Source organism: Micropterus salmoides, unplaced genomic scaffold (assembly GCF_014851395.1).
Source record: "Micropterus salmoides isolate LMB-PRFRI ecotype aquatic unplaced genomic scaffold, ASM1485139v1 Ms_hic_scaffold_2303, whole genome shotgun sequence".
Lineage (NCBI taxonomy): Eukaryota > Metazoa > Chordata > Actinopteri > Centrarchiformes > Centrarchidae > Micropterus > Micropterus salmoides.
The window spans coordinates 887-21876 of NW_024041489.1; the positions used below are offsets into that span (position 1 = coordinate 887).

Sequence of the window (20990 nt, forward strand, 5' to 3'; positions counted from 1 at the left end):
GCATTATTAACCCCATTCTGGCACCCTTTTCCTCTGTATCATTGTATCAGTCCTATTGTTCTGCCAAGTGTAAAGGGGTCCCTGGAGATAAAAACGCAAGAACAGAGGAAAACAACTGACCACAAAAGCTTGACAACCTCATACAAATGTTGCTCAATCACAGCAAAACCTGATAAAAAAAATACAACAAGCACACAATTATACTTTTCTTTGGTTTTTAATAAAACAATACTGTAATAGACTCACACTGAATCTGACTAAAAATCCAACAAGAAACAACACCTCCCTGGCTGGAAAGTGACAACTCTTTCAGGATTGTGGGAAGTTTACTAGTGACCTGCTACATATCTGTTGTGTGCTACATCAATTAAATTTGAATAACTGCTGTGACAATCATAATCTCTTTATACTAGAGTGCATTAGTGCTGAACAATGAACAAATCTGACCCCCTTCCCTCCTGATAATAAGTAATAAAAGGATTTATTAAATTCACTGAGCCAAGAAGCCACATGTCTCATGTGCTTGGTCAAAGTTATTTAAGGCTTTGTAAATATAAAAGTATGATGACATCTTCTAGCTGTGGCATGAAAAGGTTTGTGTTTTGTCTAAAGCAGGAGCAGAGTCCACAGAGGATCATTCACATACCTTCACTGAACAGGTATACAGTCATTAATAAATATATAAGTTGTTAAAATTGTAGACTAAAAGCCCAAATGTTTACATCTTTACATAGCACTCATGCATTCACATTGGGTGCTACACATTCTCTTTAGCATGCACTGCACTTTGGCTTACATGCAAGGAAAACAGCAGAATCACTAACATAAATAATGCCATGGTAAAAGAGGATAAAAAATCTCATCCTTGCTTAGCAAAAAAAATAATAATTTCAATAGCCACAACAGACAACTTATTTGTTTAACAGAATCAGTGTCTTCTGACATGCACAAAATAGGTGTACACTCTCCTTCACTTTAATGTTCCTTACACAGACTTTCTCCTTGAACGAGGGAACTCCCGGAAGTTATGCCCAGGTGAGAGCGTGCTGCCTGGGGAAGAGAATCCAGTGTTGTCCCTGGAACCTGGCAAGCAGCCCTCGATCTTATAGGAGACTGAGTTGTAGTAAACAGAATTGACATGGCAGCCATGGTGTTCACTGTGGGACATAAGAGGACTGTCACAAATCCCCAAGCGGTAGCACACACAGGAACAGAGGGAGCTGAGGCTCGACTCTGGCCTGCGTCTGCCTGCCTTGATCTGAAAATGCAGCCTGTGTCTGCCAGGGCTTCTTTGTCTCTCCTGATCCTCTGCTGGGGAAGAGATGAGGTTGGTGCGGCTGGTTCCTTCCTCCATTGGGAGGAAGAGCGCACTGTGGCTGCGACCGTGTGGAACATTGCTCCTGTTCCTCTCTCTGTGGATGTCTCTGCTCTGTTCACCTACAACATGGAGGCCCAGAGCCCCATCCAAAAAGCCTCTGTCCCTCTTCAGTGATGCCCTCTCTTGAGCATCTCTCCGTTCATCCTCAGTGTTCATGGTGAGGAAGCGAAGTACCACCAAGTTCAGGAAGGCCCCAATAACAGTTAGCCCCACCAGGATGTACATGAAGCTGAACGCCACATAGGGCGTTTTCTCCTGGAGATCCTCCTTTTTCTGCAGGGCCACAAAGTCCCCAAAGCCAATAGTGGTGAGCGTGATGAAGCAGTAGTAGTAGGCATGGAAGAAGCTCCATCCCTCAAAGTGGGAGAAGGCTGCAGCCCCGACACACAGTGTTCCAATGCAGGACAGGAAGCCCACCAGGACCATGTTCTCCATTGACACCTCAGTGTGTCGAAAGCCCAGGCACTGCTTTGTCTTATGTAGGAGATAGCGGACAAATGTGTTCATCCTTTCTCCCAGGCTCTGGAACATGACCAAAGTGAGAGGAATGCCCAGTACAGCGTAGAACATGCAGAAGACCTTTCCAGCATCTGTGCCTGGTGCTGCATGTCCATAACCTTAATGCAGAGAGATGGAAATGAGAAGAACATTGTGAGGCATTCTGTAGAAACGCTTGGATGGTAAAACATGGACCGATTGTCTATTAGTCACTCAGTGTGTAATTTAAACAAGCCTAATATGTTTTATTCAGGTAGGGTATGCTCCACTCTTACTACAACAACACAGTAAAACATTATCGATCATCTCCAAAAATAGAAGTATTATAGAAACCACCATTATAGTAACTTACCAATGGTGGTGATGACTGTTATGGCAAAGTAAAAAGAGCCAGCAAATTTCCACTGTCTCCCGGCGCGGTGGGGCTCAGCTTGCAGCACCACTCGCTCAATTTCGCGGTAGTCATCCTCGGAGAAGCGGTACTTCTTCTTCATCTCGCTGCGCTTCTGCTCCAAGATGCGCCTGCGGGAGCTCTCCGACTCGGACTCCAGCGCGTCAAACACCGCGGCGCCGACCAGCAAGTAGGAGAACATGCAGAGGATGAGCGACAGGGTCCGGATGTTTTGTTTCTTCATCCTCGGTCTCGGCATGAAAGTCGGGAGCAGATAGGCACAGTTACAGGTGGTACTGTTCTTCAGTGTATAGACTCCACATTGGTGTTGCAGCCTGTTGCGTGAAACGTAGCAAGAGAGGCGTGATGGAGAATAAAAACCTGGAAATCGATGTTACCAGGTTCAGATTTATTGTGTATGTAAAAACGAGGATATCCTGCTGTGCGCATTGAGAGCGATCGATGCTCTCGACACGGTCACTTGCTTTAGCAAGTGGTGTCTGCTTGCCTCTTCGCATGCGCAAACCAGTCACCAATAAAAAAAAAAGCTTTGTAATACAACATATGTTTAAGACACATAGTAAGATTTGGCACCGGTGTTCAGTCCCATCACTTGCAAGTGCAAAAAGTGAGGTCCTTACTCGCCCCGGCAGGTCCCAATCTAACATGAGGACGACGGGTTCAGCACCATGGACAGCAACCAGTGGAACCGCACATCTGAACTGGCCTCGTAACTGCTCATCCGAGGCGGAGACGTGCAGAGGCTGAGAAACAAGGGTTTAGGCCGCACACACCATTGGGTCTGGAGCTCAAGTAACTAACGCTCAGGTAACATGCTGAAAGCTAAATAAAAAATATTTATTATAGTTAGTGTCTATTTGCTCAAGTAACAAAACACCAACACGTCAGTGGATAAACAGAACGGTGTTGGTGGCATTAGAAATAACTCAAACGGGCAGAAAAAATTAAAAAAAAATATACAAAATATATGAACTCAACTCCTTCACCCCAGCATAAATAATGAATACATGTTACAAGGGTGATAATGCCCAGTTCTGTGCTCAAGGCATAGAAGGAAAAACGATTTAATACGTTTTTAAGATCGTGCAAGTTGTAACTCTTGGACAGCAACAAAATAATACAATTAAAATGATAATAAAGTAATAACCATGTTATCAAGTGAATATTTTCAAATCACACTGGAAGAAGAAAATGGAGAAAAGAATAATAAAATAAGCCTACAGATATACACTCCCAATATTGATACACATTTAAATATACATACACACACGTACATACATGTTAACAAGTTGAAATGATAAGAAAGCCAACCCATAAAGACATTGCTACACTAGATGCTTCTGGAAAACCTGCTGTAGGTGATGCTGGTTGCCATGGTTACTTATACCAGAAGCACCGACTTGGTCTGTCAGTGAGGCTGAAGCTAATATGTTAAGTGTAATGATCCGGGCCCTCATTCTGTGAATTATGTTGTCCTTACAACAACAAGCATCCTTATTTAGGCTGCAAAGAAGAAAGAAGATAAATATCACACAGCTGTATCAGATAAAAACTGAATAGAGGCATCCTCCTTATGTCACAGAAGACATTAGAAGCACTAACAGTGCATTGCAGTTGGATTAATGTGTGTTCTTTTTCTCCTCTCAAACAGAGCAACCTGCTCCCGGTGGCCCTGTTTTTGAGTTAAGTGGCTAAATCAGCACACTTACATCCCTGTTGTGATTCAAACCAGCTCTCCATAAATCAATTACAGCTCAGCTGATAAGATAGGAACCTGAAGCCCTAACAGCAACCCATCAATCCACACAGCTTGTATTCACATCCTTTTCAAAGCCCAAGGACCTGGAACAAAGTGAGGAGGCCCATTAATCCCCATCAGGCCTGGGTTTAAGGATAAGTATTTAGATTCAAAGAGATGCTTCATTAATTTAGTTTTGCTCTCTCTGTTCTCTGCTCTCTCAGGTACACACACACACACACACACATTAACATGTGATTCACAAGAAACAATGGAAACAAATGAAGTGCCATTCATTGTGCACTTTCTTGCTCATAATGCCTTTTGCTTTTTTTATTTTATATTATAATATTGAATTTGCGTTTTTATACATGTATTATAAAAGTTTACAGTACAGCTTCTATTGCTTATACCATGTTACTGTCTGTATCCATTTCCCTTCAATTATCAGTGTTGCTGATTGATAGGGGGAAAGTTAGTAGTAGGAATTTGTATAGTTTCATTAATACAGAAACATGTTTTTTAGCTCTTACCAAAAATGAGCTTTCTCCTTTTCCTAGCTCTCATTACCTGCTCATCTGGAAAATAAATCAGCCTATTTTATTTTTGCTCCCATTTTGTCACACTTAACCCTGTCCACAAAAAGCATTTTTCCATTTTGTATCTAATGAAATAAAAAAGACCTCCTCAGTGTCTGCGGTGATGCTGAGAATATGCAGATAGTAGAAAATCATTTTAATGATGCACATGGCATCATGCTGAGAAAAGAGGACCTTGTGCCTGAAGGCGCATTTCTCTACTAAATAAAACCCATCTGCCAATTATGCAGAAAAGAAAATGCAAATCTAGCAACATCCTGAAGGAAGGCTTATAAAAATTAAGCTCATCTGTAAAGCCAAACTTTTAGAATGGAAAAGATGTCTTTAGCAGGTAACAGCAGCTGTGCTTTGACATGGATAGGAGAAAATTACGGACACCTGACAACACAAGATGGGAAGTAGCTTGATACACAGAGAGAATTTGTGTGTAGACAAACCTGTTGTCAGAGCAGACAGTGAAAAGAGGACGAGGACCTGAAGAAACAAAGATATGGACACCTGTAATCGAGATACTGATCTGCCAGCTTCCTTTTGCAGTTTTAGAGAGTATAGGCTGAAGTGCTGCATCCTAATCTGAGTTAATCTTCCGTCCTGGCATCTGTGAATCTTTTTCTAGTTATCATCACATTCCTTTATGTGTACCATTAAATCTATAATTTATGAGCATGTATGCAGACAGTCCTGAAGGATATAGATGCAGCCTTAATTTAAAATGTAGATACATTTTGCTGCATTAATACTCAACATAAACTTGAAATTTTATAAAAGATCTGAGAGTGGTTCCAGAGATGCCACCTGAATTTCATCGAACAAAAACTCGAACAGAAGCAGGATTACCGGAAATTATATTGAGCTACAATGCTCAAAACGAAGAGAAGGTTTGACAGTATACTTCAATACATGTTCCAGCAGTAGAGCAGATAGGTTGTCAAGAAGAGGCATGAAAATGTGCCACAGCCAAAACCAAATCATCATCTAGAAATGTGTAAGAAGAGAAAAGGTATTTTACGTTTATAAAATAGCAACTGGATCAGCTTAATACCCTCAAATACTGCTTTAGACAAATTTGTAATTAATACAGCTTCAAAAACAAACAGCTTCTGATGCTTACCGTCAAAACGTAAGTTTCAGTCTCAACTTTTGAGCCACCATGGACGAGATGTGCTCAGAAATGTCATGATAACTCCACTGACCCTGATGTTTTAATTGCCTTCATCTACAGAGGAAAACACATCCAGTGAGACAGCGTAATATTGGACAAGCAAGACTAAGGATTATCCCCTCACTGACTGACTGACTGCCCTTGTGTGTCATCTTCCAACATCACCAACTACCTTCACATGCTCAAATATATTTTTCATTATTTCCTTCTTCATGCTTATGTCCTTTATGTTACATGAATTGTAAGAAAAGCGAAAAGTCCAAATGACAGCGACCTCCACATCACGCAGGAGTTAGGTATTCATATATCTCATGATATTGTTCAATAACAACTCAGCATACAAACTTCTTAATTTAAACAGGCAGGAGGCCTTAAATGATGACTGATCACATTTCACATTGTTGCTTTACACAGACAATATCTGTTGCTGTTTATACTCATTTCATACAACTCATACAAGTAATTCAGTGACCACATTTCCCACAGTGAAAACACATTTATCATAACCATAGTGATGTCATAATTGAAGTAAGCAGTTATACACTTCTGTTAAATATTTCTATGTATTGGTCAATGAAATGCAAATAATTAGCCTACTGAATGACAAAATAATGTCTGTTAGGTTCTGTGGTGAAGAAGGATAAAATTAGGGTTACTCAGATCTTACCACAGATCAAAACCACAGTGTAGAAACACTTCAAAATTAAAAGTAGCTTAAAAGAAGGCAGGTAAATTTAATATGTTGTCCGGCCTCCCAAACTGTTATTTGGAGTTGAGTACAGTGTATGATGCTAAAGTGACTTTCTGTTTATATAGTTTATTGCTTTTGATTGGACAGCGCTACAATTTATACTTTACAAAAGTCTTTAGCTAGTCTGGAATGAGTAAATTAGTCTTAAACAAGTAGTTACTAAGAACTTAGGAGGAACTTTACACAGGGTGAGAATTATACAGTGGAAACCGGGGGGGGTCAACTTTTTTTTCCCAGGTCAAAAAGAAAACCCAGCAGGAGCAGGCTTCAGTGAACTTAAATGTTACAGTGCTTACAATATCCTTGCTTATTTAACTAATGTGTGTCTGTAGATGATGATAAATCAAATTCATTGCACCAGTTCAGGGGTGCCCCATACCACACCACAACTTTTGTAGTCAGAGGTCACTATTCTACACCAAAGCTGCCAGATAGTCAGACACACAACAGCAGACCATCATGACTGCTCAAAACAGACCCACAAAATGTTGAACCGGAACCAAAGACACTATCATAAAATACAGTCTGCATTATCATATCTAATTCCTAATCTTTATCATTTCAAGTTTTAAGTTTCAACTTTTTTTTGGCAAATATCTCCATCCCTCCTGCTCATGTTGACTGTGAAGGAAAAGTAATCTGCGTTCAATTAAGCAGTAGTCATACAATGTTGGGGAATTGCTAGATAGCTAACTGACATTAACTTACAGTGTCTCCACCAGCGTGTGGAGGACTGGACTGGGGCAACTGCAGCTGCGAGTGAAGCAACATCTTAGGGGTGTCAGAAATCATACTTCAAGATTCTGGAATATAAGGCATGAGTATCGGAAATATATTGTAATAGTTACAGTTTCAGGTAAGAAAGACCCCCTGAACTGTTGGTTTTTATGCCTCTTTTTGGGGGGGTCCAAGCCTTAATTAGGAGTTCAACACCCCCCATAGAATCATGACTTTAGACACAAACTGAGCCATGAATATACCAATAGTTGCTGCAACGCAGATGACCCTCGACTCCATCCAACAAGCTCCTGTCCTGTAGGGAAGCAGGAAACTCACCTATAATAGGGAGGTAGAGTTGTAAACTACACCCTAAATTTCTGTCAAATCTCCTAGCCAGACTGGGTCTTCACAATTATTATAATGTCTATGCATATTAACAAAGCTTTCCATCTGTAGTGAACTCACTGATAATAAGGACATAGGGAAACCATTTCAGCAGAGGCACTAAATAGCAACAGCAAATACTGGATGCCTGCAGAGCCCTCTGGTTTCCACAGTAACTAAAACCAGAAATAGATACCCACACCAGCAACCATTCAAACATTCAATCCCCTGTGATAATACACGATTCTATTTATACCATCTTATAGGGAAATATCCCCATGTATAAATTCATATGTCCAGTTACTGAAAAGATGAACATCATGATACAATTACATTTTCACAGCTTTGACTCATTCTATATGTGCTGCTGGTACAATATGAAAACTGACTTATGATACAGTAACACTGTAAAGACATTGCACATGTGTGAGACACTGCATTGCTACATAAACTGAACTGTGAGTTTGTGTCTGAATAGATGCAGTGTTTCTAAAGAAATGCTGCCTTATGCTAATGACATACGGTTATTTGAGAATATACAGACATTCTTGTGTCACAGTGTTCACTTGTGTTAAATTAATATTATTTTATTATGATCTTAAAATTTTGTAGTATTGAGTATGATCTGTTTTTAAATGTTGCTCATGCATGTCCCTTTGCTTTTACGAAAGCCTCAACAAAAATATCCATATATATTATTTATCCTTTGGGGTATAAACATCAGGGCATAAGGAATTTTAAATGTAACTTTCCCAGTCCATATATTTTTTTCAACCCTGCCACTATTGAACACCAATCTCAAATGATAAGTGGATCAATTGACTGGTTGATCCACAGAAATGTATAGCAACTATTTTAATTTCTTGTTGAGGTAATTTTTCAAGCAAAATGGTCATACATTCTCTTGTTTAGTTTCTCCTGCTACAGAATTTGCTGCTTTACTTTGTCTCATGTGACAATAAAATGACTATCTTTGGGTTTTGTGCTGAACAATTTAATCATGCAAAACAATTTAATTATAAAGGGGATTTTTCACTATTTTCTGACATTTTATAATTTTATTTTATATTTGTATCAATTTTATAATTGATTTGATTCTTCTGCTGTTTCGCTCTCTTTACATGCTTACCATCTATTTGTGTTTTAATGTTTTGTTTTCGTTTTCATCAACATAGTTGCCAAAAGGCCTACATGCATCAGCATATTTCCCCATTAATGGTATGTTAAATATTTTAAATTGCCTCTTAATGCCCAGGTTTTCTGCAATGTTTTCAATGTGATCTGTGTTGTCATAAACATTATCTCATTATCGTTTATGTGTATGTGCACTCTTGTCACCTTATCCCAAACCAAAAATAACCCCACAGATATGTAAATACAGTGATTTAGCAGCAGAGTTGCTAGATTTCTGACTTTCCTGTAATATTTAGACCTATATGATTAAAATGTTCAAATATTGACAGATGTCTGGATCATCATCAAAATCAAAAAGCAGTAGGCCATTGGCCATCTGGTCTACAAATTTTAGTCAGATAGACATATCAATAAAAATATTTTATAGATATACAGTACTGTGCAAAGGTTTTAGGCAGGTGTGGGGAAAATGCTGTAAAGTAAGCATGCTTTCAAAAATAGACATGTTAATAGATTATATTCATCAATTAAAAAAGGCAAAGTGAGTGAACAGAAGAAAATCGAAAATTAAATCAATATTTGGTGTGACCACCCTTTGCCTCTAAACAGCATATATTCTTCTAACTCCATTTGCATATAATTTTTGGAGGGACTCTGCAGGTATGGGTTGGCCCAAACATCTTGGAGAACTACCCACAGTTCTGTGGATTAGGCAGCCTCAGTTACTTCTCTCTCTTTAATGAAAACAAACGCACTATACTTTACTATACAATACAAAAAAACGTTCCTAAGTTGTACTTTGCTCTTTAAATAATTCCTACTATATAAATATTCATTCCTACACATTTGTAAATAAAATATTTCTCTTGTTACGTTTGTGTATTTGTAATGAATTAGTTTATCAAAACATCTATTATTGCGTTACTTTTGTTTTTCGTTATATAACAGTCAATTGAAAGAGTTTTCCTGTACCTAAAATAAGCTTTCTGACTCATATTAGCTGGTTATCACCTTCAACCAGCGCAGCAAGTGAGCTGCCTTCATGCAATGTCGGGAAATCGAGCGCTTTATTTGAAAGCATGTTTACAACCTCATTAAATGCCAATTGCCAAACACCACATTGGAGTGAAATATATATGAGAATCCGGAGGTCAACTGACGATGAACTGATGATACCTTGATTTTCTTCCTTATCTTAAACTGTTACTGCATCATTGCGATCCAGTGAGGCTGCAACTCAACATAACTGATGTATGTTTTGTTTGCTTTTTACTCTGAAACGTACACCCCCCTCCAAAAAAAGGTGTTTTTTAAAGACTAACTTTGTTTAAGTAATATTCAAACGGAAATGTGTGTCAAGAAATGTGAAGTTGGTTTAATGCTACGTGGGGGGAGCACCTAAAGGCAGCATCAGTACTGCAGCCGCCATCGGTGCCGCTGTCTGACATGGTAGACTGGAAAAGACGGTTGGTCAGGGCTGTCCCCGTCTAAGCTGAACATGCAACTGTGACTTGATTCGTGGCCGTTTCTAGCACTGAACCAAGTTACACATTTATTTAGCTTTAGCTAGTCATTTTAATAATGGAGGACGACTGTGTTTGCGATTACGACTCGACCTGGGACACAGAGAGTGATGGAGACGACCCGGCCGGAGAGAGCCAAACCCGTCGGTCATGTCAAGACAAAAACAAGTCTGGCTGGACTTTGAGTTCGGTAAGTTACGCGCTTTCATTATTACTCAGCCAAAACCATAACTCATCTGAATCATGTCATGGCGTGGGATATGTTAACTTGTAACTCATTGTTTTTGCACCCGGCCAGGCGTTTGCTATTATAGCCATGACTGGAAAGCTAATGATGGCGTTATGTCTCTACTGCAGGCTTGCTAACTAGCCTAGCTAGCCGCCGACGTTATCTTAATTTTTAGGGGCCCGGGTAACTTATAAGGGGCTAGGGGTAAGTTTAAAACATAAACTGCTTACATTTATTACTCTACATAATTTGTAATTCATAGTTAAAATGAACATTTTTAATTAAGTGTTTTTCCTACTCATTCTTCCTTTTGCGGGAGCAGGAAATGGATTAGCTTGGCCTTACAAATGTCAACTCGGATAACGTCATGCCAGCATTCTGCAGCCATTAGAAACATTAAAAATCGTGGCATCGGTATTAATGATAACACGACTTGTCGTTGTATAGTAAATTAGGATGCATCGACTCCCCCGCGATGCATAAAACAATTGATGCAGGTTCATTTCACTTTCACTTTTATTTGCAGTGGCATAATCCGTCCAGAAACATGAGGGCAGCAAAGGACATGCAGAACTACAGAAGAGGATATCCAGTAAGTAACAGCTAAATTAACACAACAACAGAAAAGTCACTACTAAGAGAGGTCTAATTATCTTGAGTTTTTGTTTTGTTTTAAAGAATCTAACAGATGAAGAGTGCTCAGAAGACAAATGAACAATTTGCAGTTTTATCTCAATAAATTTCCCTCCGCTCCCGATGGTAACCAATTTAGAATTTATTACAAGATATTTTAAGTGTTTGGGACTGTCTGTGTGTAATGACTTAATGCTTTCTTTATCATTTGGCACAGAGGTCTTCATTGAATCATTTCTTAGGGATTGGAAAAATGACTACAAAAGACTGGAGAGAGTTCACTCATACATTCAGTGGTATGTGTTGCTTGGGGCTTGTGGTGTGTGTTTTGGCTGAGTCCAGTGGGAGGTTACAAAGCGAATTTCCTCTTATGCGGCATTCAGACCAAATGTGAATTTAACCCGCGCGACACCCTCCTCGCAGGGTTTTTATCGCAGGACATCTGCTGAGTGTTCACACACGCGATAACACGAATAAACACAACAACTCGCCATTACTACAGCTGTATGAACCCAAAGTAAACATTTTGCTGTGATTAAATAGCAATAAACGGATCAAACTGATGCCGAAATAACTACAATATGATGCAGATTTGTTAAACATATGAATTCATGCTTTGTCAGGTCTGCCAGCATGACAGCAGGACAACAACTTCTAAAATGTTTGTTTTCTGAATGGAGTTCGGATCAACCAGGCCTTTGCTATGCTAACTTGGTACAACGATAGCTGGAATAAAGTTACAGACACATGTTTTCTGAACTCACTAGGTAGTTCAACCTCCTTGCTTTCTTTTCTCCCAGCAATGTCCAGTTTTGTCCGGTTTTAACGACGCTAACAACACTGGAATCGGATGTGCATGGAATCTAGCTGCTGAGAAGCTCCAGTGAAGATAAATCAACGTTGTAATCCTATAAACTAAAGTAAAAAGCTTATTTAATAAAAGCAGTTTACTCCGAGCTCCTCCCGCGAGCAAACGGCATAGTTGTTAGAGCATAATCCAGTCTGGCTACAGGTGTTTATTTGTCCAAAAGCTGGAGCACTGCTCCCTGATCCTCTCCGCCAGCCAGCAGATTTTCAACCCCCCACTCTGCCGGGCCCACTCCACACAATGCTGTGAAGCCATCTGTGATGTACGGTTAATCTCAAGGTTGATAGGCTATCGCGACTCAGTGTCATGCAAATTTCTTGCTTGAGTTGAAAATATTCCTGCGCGTTGCCTTAACGTCTCTGGCACCGCCCCCTTCGCGTCGCTTTGTGCCGCCCGACAGGAAATCGCGGCTCTACGCGTCTTTGCATTGACTTTGTATGTAAACTCACAGCCCCAAACGCTCGCTTCGCTTTTGGTCTGAAAGCACCATTATTCTGGTGGTCCTCACGAGTTGCTCTTAATTAGCAAAATGTGTGAAGATTAGCCGCAATGCTAATATCTGCTCACCATTGCCTGCTTAAATGAAAAGCACTGCTAAACAAGAAAAGTCAGTAGTTTACTAGGCCTGCTTTTAAAGCACTTTTAGTCATAGGAAATGTAGTTTTGAATAGCACAAATTCATTCACTGTAAGTATCCTTCTAAAGCTCCTTTTTCCAAGGAAAAATATCAGGGTAAAAAATTACACTTCTCATGGTACTGGTTTAATAAACTAATAAAATTACCAATTCTCTTTCCACATTTTAACTTTTAAAAATGTAGAAATGAACCCCCAAACGATGTTGTTTACTTTCCATCTGCCTAATCTCGTCTCAGCCACTTAAACACATTGGACAAAAGAGAAACAATGATTAAGTTGACACTAAATTCCAGTGATACCCAGACGGATGTCATATTGACAATGTTGACAGCTTTATTTGCTGATTCAAGTCAGTTTTCTAGAGAGATGGATACTGTAAAATCTTAGGGGTTGTATGTGGTGTTTTTATGGGATGAAGAACCAAAAGGATGTTTTATGTTGTGGTTACAAACAGTTGCAGGGAGGGCTGGCGTAATCTTTATTGAATTAGTATATGGTTTCATTGCATTGGTTTTATGTTGTTTCTCTTCTCACTCCTCCACCATTCTGAGGCTGTTTCCACTGCGAGAGCCGGGGGTTAATTACATGGCTTCAGAACTCACCAAGAAGGAAATTGAGGTAAGTACATCATAAGTATTAGGTCTTTAAATGAACACTCTACTAAACAGTTTTTGTGCAGAATTTGGCTTGTAGTTTCTGGAACAGCATAAAGCAAAATAAAAGATAATTTATTTAACCATTTACGCAGCAGTCGTACAGAATCTATTGTCATCCAATCAGTTGAATGTGTATTTCAGATGCTTTTGGCTAGAAATGCCTCATATTGGGCTCCAAACGCCATTTGACTTAACCCAAAAATTGGAAAAGCTGCCATAGTTTCTGAAAAAATCACATCAGTCATTGCTTGAGTGATAAATTGAAAGCATTGGTATTGTAGTGGTCTAGTGGTGTAAAACACTGAATAATTGACATAGTCCAAAAGAATCAATGAAATTAGTTTCCAACAAATTTAATTATCCATTAGTTCATCACGTCATTGGGCCGTAGTGACACAGTCAGCATACTGTAGTGAACTGAACAGTAAAATTAACCTAATTCTTCCAAAGTTTGGGAGCATTTCACTCTCAACTCAGCCATACGGGTTCTGAACTGCCGCATCTGCACAGCTGATCTTTCCTGGCATGGAAGTACACCATTTATGAATGTCTGAAGATGAAGAATCAAAATCGGTTTTATTGCCTGGTACATTTTCACATACGAGGAATTTGCCTTGGTATAAATTGGTGCTTACAGTACACATGAACATAAATATATAAAAAGTAAGGAGCTCAAAAAATTTACAAGTATATAAAAATTACAATAATACTATAATATAAGGACGTAACGTTAGCTCTCTCGATGATGAACTCATCTAATAAGCTAGTTAGCAAACAAGCTACCTTAATGTTAAAAACCATGTTACTTCATGTTATGAGCTGTAAGGCTTTCTATACGTATATTTAATGGCAGTGAGAGTAGCAAATAATTTATACACAACAATCCTGTTGATCAGATCTCCGTCCTAATTTGAGGTGGTGGCTAATTCTTTAAAAAAAATCACAGGGTTTTGTTATTAGAACCTTTTATAAACTTCGTGGGGGAACAAATGGTTATTATTTCCCCCAGTTGTACATTCAGCAAATGTAATACATTAGGTCATTCCTTTCTTTGTCTAATAATATTGTAAATTAACGGGCCGGTGTGCTGCAGTACCGGCATGTAAGCTGCTCTGTCACTACGTAAATCATATGCCTTGTTAACAGCAGATCAGCTCACAGATGAAAGTTATTTCTGTGTTATTTCCTTGACCTTATTTCAGTGAAACATTCTGTTGCTACAGTAGAAATGTTCATTTAAATGTGCATTTTTGAGCATTTATTTTGTTAATTAGCTAATTAAAAACAACCTTAAACAACCTCAAGCTAAATTTAAAAGCTGATTTTGTGATTCATAATCCAAATAGTCAAATATTCGTTTTAATAATCGATAGAAAAGTCAAGTTAGTTGCAGCCCTACTGCAGAGACTAAAAGCTGCATATCTGGTGAAATTTCAGGTGAAAATCTTTTCCCATATCATTAGCTCTAGTCTTAATTGTGGAGAGTAATGTCTAGTAAATAGGGTCAAAGCAGAATATTTCCTAATTGTCTTGGAAACTTGTGTTAGATAGGGGTGTGTGATATTGACAAAAAATAATATCTACATATTTTCTGGGATTTTGTCGATAATGAAATGTGTAAGCGTAGCGTGTGTGGTAGAAAAGGAGGAGAAGAAGCAAGTGTGCGTGTGAAAGCCGGTGTAGGTATCAGATCTGCTCAAGGGCCTGCACCTGCTGGTAATGTCACATAAAGTGATTGGCTGTACGTTTGTATGATGATGTGGCAGATGATTGGCTTTATGTCGTAGTGTTTGCGGATAGTTTTCAGTGAATTAATGTTACGACCCTAAAGTTAGCTGCCGATCAAGTTAAGCTAACGTGTGTGTGTACTTAGTTGCCATATTGCCAAAGCAATAAAAACCCCAAACAGATAGATCAGCCACGTCATCATACAAACAGATCTGACCACCCGAGCACATCTGGTACTTACACCGGTGAATGGCAGTAGAGCAGCGGGTCAGCAGTAATTTAGCAGTAATGTACAGTGTAAGTAACTCCACGGAGACCAAGGATAGGTCCCTATGAATTCTGTTTTAAGAAGAAGAATATCTGACTCCGCCCACACAGTCCACAACGAGTTTGCGTCTTGTATCTGCCGATGACTGGCTGATGATCAAATGAGAATTTGTTGAAGTGATGAGCTCTTGCCAGCGCGTCGTCTTGGATATGACTGTGTGTGTGTGTGTGTGTGTGTGGAGGAGACGTTGAGCGCTAAGCCCCGCCCTCGCTGAAACACAGAGGCAGAGAGGACGGAGGCAGTGCCTGTAAACACCAAAACATAGCAGAATAGTTTGCCTGTTCTTTTCGCTTAAGTAAAGCTGTGAGCAGTGACGCTTATAATGCTAGGGAAACTCCTGATTTTTATAAATTGCATCAACATTTTGGCAGATTCCATGATATTCTGTGTTTACTTGACTGAAGAGTGAAGGGGGTTAGCCCTGAAGATGGCATCGACTCCTGTCAGTAATAGCTATATTAGCCCTGAGTTCTCTTGTAGCTGTTGTTGCTGATAGTGCTATACAAATAAACTTGCCTTGCCGTCCCTTAGTTGCCTTGAGTCTGTCATCATCAGTATAGCGGTGTTTTTACCCGAGCGTGTGTTTGTGATGGTACTTTGGCTGGTTCAGTCCTGTCGTGGACAGCTGACTCCTGGAGGTTTTCACATTCTTGATATTCCCTGCGATGGTTAATACATGGTCTTTAACACCAACATTCAGCTCCATATGAGTAAGGTTGATCCACATCTAGTGATTCATTTTAACAATGTAGCGTTGGACTGCAAAGCTGTTGGTGTCCATGTTTTATCTCCTTGCGTTGTTTGTTCACTCATTTTTAACTTCAGTCATTGATTTTTTTTTAGCCGCTATTGCCTGTTTAACTCTAGCACACGTGTACTGCATGCTTGACGCAGTGATTGCGCGGAGGAGTTTTTGTCTGCTCACATATCGTTAAAACAACGATTAAAAAATTGTTGTAGACGGTATATAAAGAAACCCCTAGTTCCAAAACATTCAGCTCTTTTCATCTGGGCAACACATATAGGCATATAAAGATAATCACTTGTTTTGTTTTTACCCAACCATTTGGATACTCTTAACTTATTTAATATTGTGGTTTTTTTGTTTTTTTATGTAAATGTTACGTGAAATCACAGAAGTTGTGGAAATGTCCTGCATTTTGTTTTTTATATTTTTGCCTCCTATTTATATGCTCACCAGGCCTTCAGGAATAATGAGGACGCCAAAAGGAGACTAGTCGAGTCCTATGAACTCATGTTGGGCTTCTATGGCATCCGTTTGGTCAACAAAGAGACGGGGGAAGTGAAACGAGCAGAAAACTGGAAGGAGCGATTTGGAAACCTGGAGCGGTGAATATTCAAATACTGTCATGTAACGCAATGTCGGAGATATTCACTTTTTTGTTTGTAATTTCTGCCTCAACTGTTTCATCTCTTGCAGGAATATGCACAACAACCTGCGCATCACACGCATCCTGAAGAGCCTCGGAGAGCTGGGATTTGAGCACTACCAGGCCCCACTTGTGCAATTCTTTCTGGAAGAGACTTTAGTAAAGAAGACCCTTGGCAGTGTTAAACGCAGCGTGCTTGACTACTTCCTGTTTGCTGTCCGGGCCAAGCAGGAACGCAAGGACCTTTTGCGCTTTGCCTACCTTAACTTTGAGCCAAAGGATAAGTTTGTGTGGTGTCCCAGAAAGATTCAGAAGCAATTCAGGAATATGGAGAAAAAATCTGAGACTGCTGGTAATGGAGATGTAAAAGAAGAAGCAAATTTACGGGGTAAAAGCAAAGAAGGAGAAGCAGTAGTGCAAGTGAAAGAGGACGGACTGGATAATGTTTCAAAGACTCCGAAAGGACCTGATAAAACACCAAGTAAAGACAAAAACAAACTGCCTGAGGCCTCCCCTGAGCCAAAACCAGACACTGAAGCTGTGGAAAATGGAGATGCAGAGAATGATTCTAATAATAAAATGTTGAATGGAATTGACTCTGTAGAAGATGATGGTGAAATGGATCAGTCGCATAGTTCTGAGACTTTGATGGGAGAAGGCAAGCCCTCTGCGGAAACCGAGGAAGACCTTACTAACAATCCGAAAGGCATCATCCCGGAAACAGACAGCAGTAGGCAAACAGATGGCGATACAGACACTGAAAAACCACCGAAGAAGAAGAGAGAAGATAAGGTCCTGCCAAGCAACGGCTCTGCTGGGGACTTTGCTAGTGGGCAGGTGGAGGAAAAAGCTGGCACTAAAAAAGCCACTGGTCAAACAAGCCCGTCAGCGCAAACTGTCCCTAAGACTTCAAAACTCACTCCCAGTGATTCTTTGGGAAGGAAAATCCCAAGGACTAAGTGTGTCAAGTGCGAGAAAAAAGGAAGAGGAAGAAACGTCACAGGCAAATGTGTCCGCAACAAATGGGTCACAGACGAGCACCGAAAAAGGTGTGGAGGAACAGACAAATGATATGGAATCAGTTCCCTCAAGCTCAGATTAAAATGTGGGGAATTCATGAATTTATTGGAGGAAATACTTAATTTCAGCTTAAATTAAACATAATATAGGGCCAGAGTATGACTTCCTGGGCCTTAACTCTGCGATAGTCGATGTTTAGATATTGATTCTTTTCACTTTGAAGGAGTATATGAATTCATTAACTTACTAAATGTGGGGCTGGGTGTGACAATATTAAAGGATAAGGCTGGTGATATTCTCTATTTTTGTTTTTGTCAACAAATCCCATGAAAAGATCAAAACCAGCAAGAGACCCAGCAGACTGCTGCGACATGCAAGGCGAAGGTCACATGTGCGAAGGGGACGGCAGGCTAATTTCCGCTAGGCTTGCTAGCTTGTCTACTCACACAACACTCCTTAGAAATGTAGTAAAACTCAATATAAAAGAAAACAATGTGAAACGAGAGACTTCCACCAACTCTGTTCACAATTTCTGGGGAAAATATCAGATAATGAATAGCGCACAGCTCTATGCTATTTCAGTTAAACAACAAGAAATTTCGGACCAAGTGTGTCTATTGTAACATTTTTAAATAAAAAAAATCACAAAGCCTGCTGTAAAACAGCAGCGCTACCCTGTTGGTCACGTGACCTTTGCCTTGCAGGTCGTAGCCGTAGAGTCCATCTCAGTACTTTCTGACTTCCTGAACGCGTCTGTGGCTCTCAGCTCCAAGCTCATTGGTTCCTATTGACGTGAATCTAACTTATTTTACAGTAGGTTTTATCACATTATTCAAATAGGAGTAAAGAAGTTATAAAATAAGTATTCACAGTAGCATGACAGTGTATGTGGGAATCACTCAAACTGTAGTGCCCATGTTTATTGTAATGAAGGAACATGTCAGCCAGTAGTGGAGTGTTGTTACTTATTCCTCTGGCACAGAGATACTGTATCAGGATTTGGATACGCAGACAATACTTGTAAGTGGGATAAATACTTATTGGTTGTTTTTGTTTTTTCTATTGGAGTCATCCACAGAAGAAAAATATAGAATACCACAAGACTTATCCTTTTAGGTAGTAATGCCTAATACTGTCAGCAACTGATATTTAATATCTACAGAATACATAAAGCACTGTTATTTATGTATATCAATGAAATGATGGTTTCAGCATTTTAAACACCTTAATTATTTCACAATTAAAGATTATTATTTATGTATATCAATGAATTGATGGTTTCAGGATTTTTAACACCTTGATTCTTTCACAGTTGAAGATTTTGTTTTGCACTGAAAAATAATTAATCGGAAGAGCTTTTTCTTCTTCTTTCTGGGCTGTTTTGTGTGCGTTCTGTACTGGTTTGCGTTTCTGCTGGACCCTGCTGTATAAAAGGACTGAAGATGAACGACACTTCAGTTATATTTCAATAGTGTTGCACAGTCTGTATGTTTTCATGCAGATTTGGAAAATAGACTTTTGAACAACTGAAAGCCTTGCCAAAAATGTGATAAGACTGGTTGATTGTACAATATGTATGTCTTCTCGGCAGAACTGATAAAGCTTTGGCTCTAATTTAAAGTCCACTGTATGTTAATGTGACATGGGTGCAGTCCATGAAAATGTACAAGCCAGGTGATTATATTGATGCATCTTTTTATAATTGCACTTAATTTTCTCTATTAATTGTTGAAGTTATTTACATAATGAAATGGTAATAACTTTAAGTACTGAATTCTTTATATGCCCCCCCACGACTATGTTATCTGGCTGTTGACAAAGCAAAATAAAGTTATACTATTTTTTGACGCTTTTATGAAATGAATCTGTGTGTCGCCAAATTCTGAGCCCCTTTATAGTTGATTAAATATCAGTTCTTGGGATAACACTGTGGTAGATGTCAACGTTTGCTCTTACTCCTGAGACTCTTCTTCGATTTCCCAGTGCAGCAGCATATAGTCAGAAATATGTCTTTTTCAGCAAACAGACTTAGCCTCAGTGAAGTGGCATGACTCATATCAGAGGGAAGAAAAAAGATGTTCAAGATATGGATGCAACAGAATTTGTTCAGGCCTCAGGATCGGAGTGGAGGGTGTGAGTGTATATATATATATATATATATATACGCACACCCCTTGGAGTATGAGCTTGCTATTTCTTATTGCATTGTCCGTCCAGCCTATTCTACCCATTCCCTGTTTAACACTTTTTGTTGACTTATTTCAGGTTTAGATCAAGAGTAGTGCTCAGATTATGCTTGTCCTCCATGACAGAGGAAGTGGATATGTGCTTTTTGAGTAATTTCTTCAACTTCATTTTCAGTGGTGGTTTAATAATGTAGCCTCTTGATTGGCAGAAAATTAATCTGCAGCTGTTAAGCACGAATAATCAAACATTCACTTGTTCAAGCAGCTAAACTGTGGAGATCTGTTTTTTGTCTTAATCACTAGACTTTATCAGACAAAATACAGTTGAAGACATCACATTGGGCTGTGGGAAATTGTTTTTTCAATATCTTCTGACATTTTATAGACCAAACTGTTTATCCATTAATTGAAAAAATAATCTGTGGATTTATTGATAATGAAAATAATCGCTAGTTGCAGCCTATAGTCTAGGGACAGATAGGGGATCAACACTAGAATCATTATGCAGCGATACTTTTTATCTATCCCACTCTACACTGCTGCAAGAAAAGAAAGGTTTCTAACTCAGTTTTTAACATTTCATTTTGATTGAAAACCTGATTGGTTAAAGGGGAATTCTCCCAATCTTAGACATGGGGTGTACTATTCAGCCTGGTCAAACACTCATATGGTGTTTTCTGCAAATCTGGAAGCATGTTAGAAAATAACCCTGGTGATGTCATAGTGATGTCATCAAGGTTATGGTTCTAGGAGACAAATCATAAAAGAAGGTCTGTGTTACAAATTTAGGATGTCTGTGGAGTTTCTATTGAATTATTGCTGCTGAGTTGTATTATGAGAAATGAAGGATCCAGCATTTTTGGAGCTGAATACATACATAGGCTACCTCAGGATGTCATGGCCTCCCTACTTCAGTTTTGATCAACCTTTTTTGAATGTGTCTCTTAAGAGTCACCGAACTTGATGGAAGTTTAATAGCCTATACTAACTTGCTGGAGTGCCACTTTTACTTTT

At 39.3% G+C, this 20990-nt stretch overlaps 1 protein-coding gene and 1 pseudogene across 1 annotated transcript; one reads left to right on the top strand and one right to left on the bottom strand.

Annotated features, from left to right (window-relative positions):
• Positions 1-705: 705 nt before the first annotated feature.
• LOC119918596 (potassium channel subfamily K member 15-like) lies at positions 706-2743 on the bottom strand. Its single transcript, XM_038739369.1, has 2 exons — positions 2229-2743; positions 706-1995 (listed from the first exon to the last, which is right to left on the bottom strand). Exons 1-2 carry the CDS (start codon positions 2524-2526, stop codon positions 986-988), a joined length of 1308 nt encoding a protein of 435 aa, XP_038595297.1. The 5' UTR covers positions 2527-2743; the 3' UTR covers positions 706-985.
• A 7440-nt stretch (positions 2744-10183) lies between these two features.
• Positions 10184-18090, top strand: LOC119918595 (annotated as a pseudogene).
• The last annotated feature ends 2900 nt before the right edge of the window (positions 18091-20990 follow it).

Coding starts and splice junctions, on each gene's coding strand:
- LOC119918596 (XM_038739369.1), bottom strand. CDS start 2,526: ATGCCGAGACCGAGGATGAAGAAACAAAACATCCGGACCCTGTCGCTC. Junction 1,996..2,228: donor AACAGTCATCACCACCATTG/GTAAGTTACTAT, acceptor CTCTGCATTAAG/GTTATGGACATGCAGCACCA.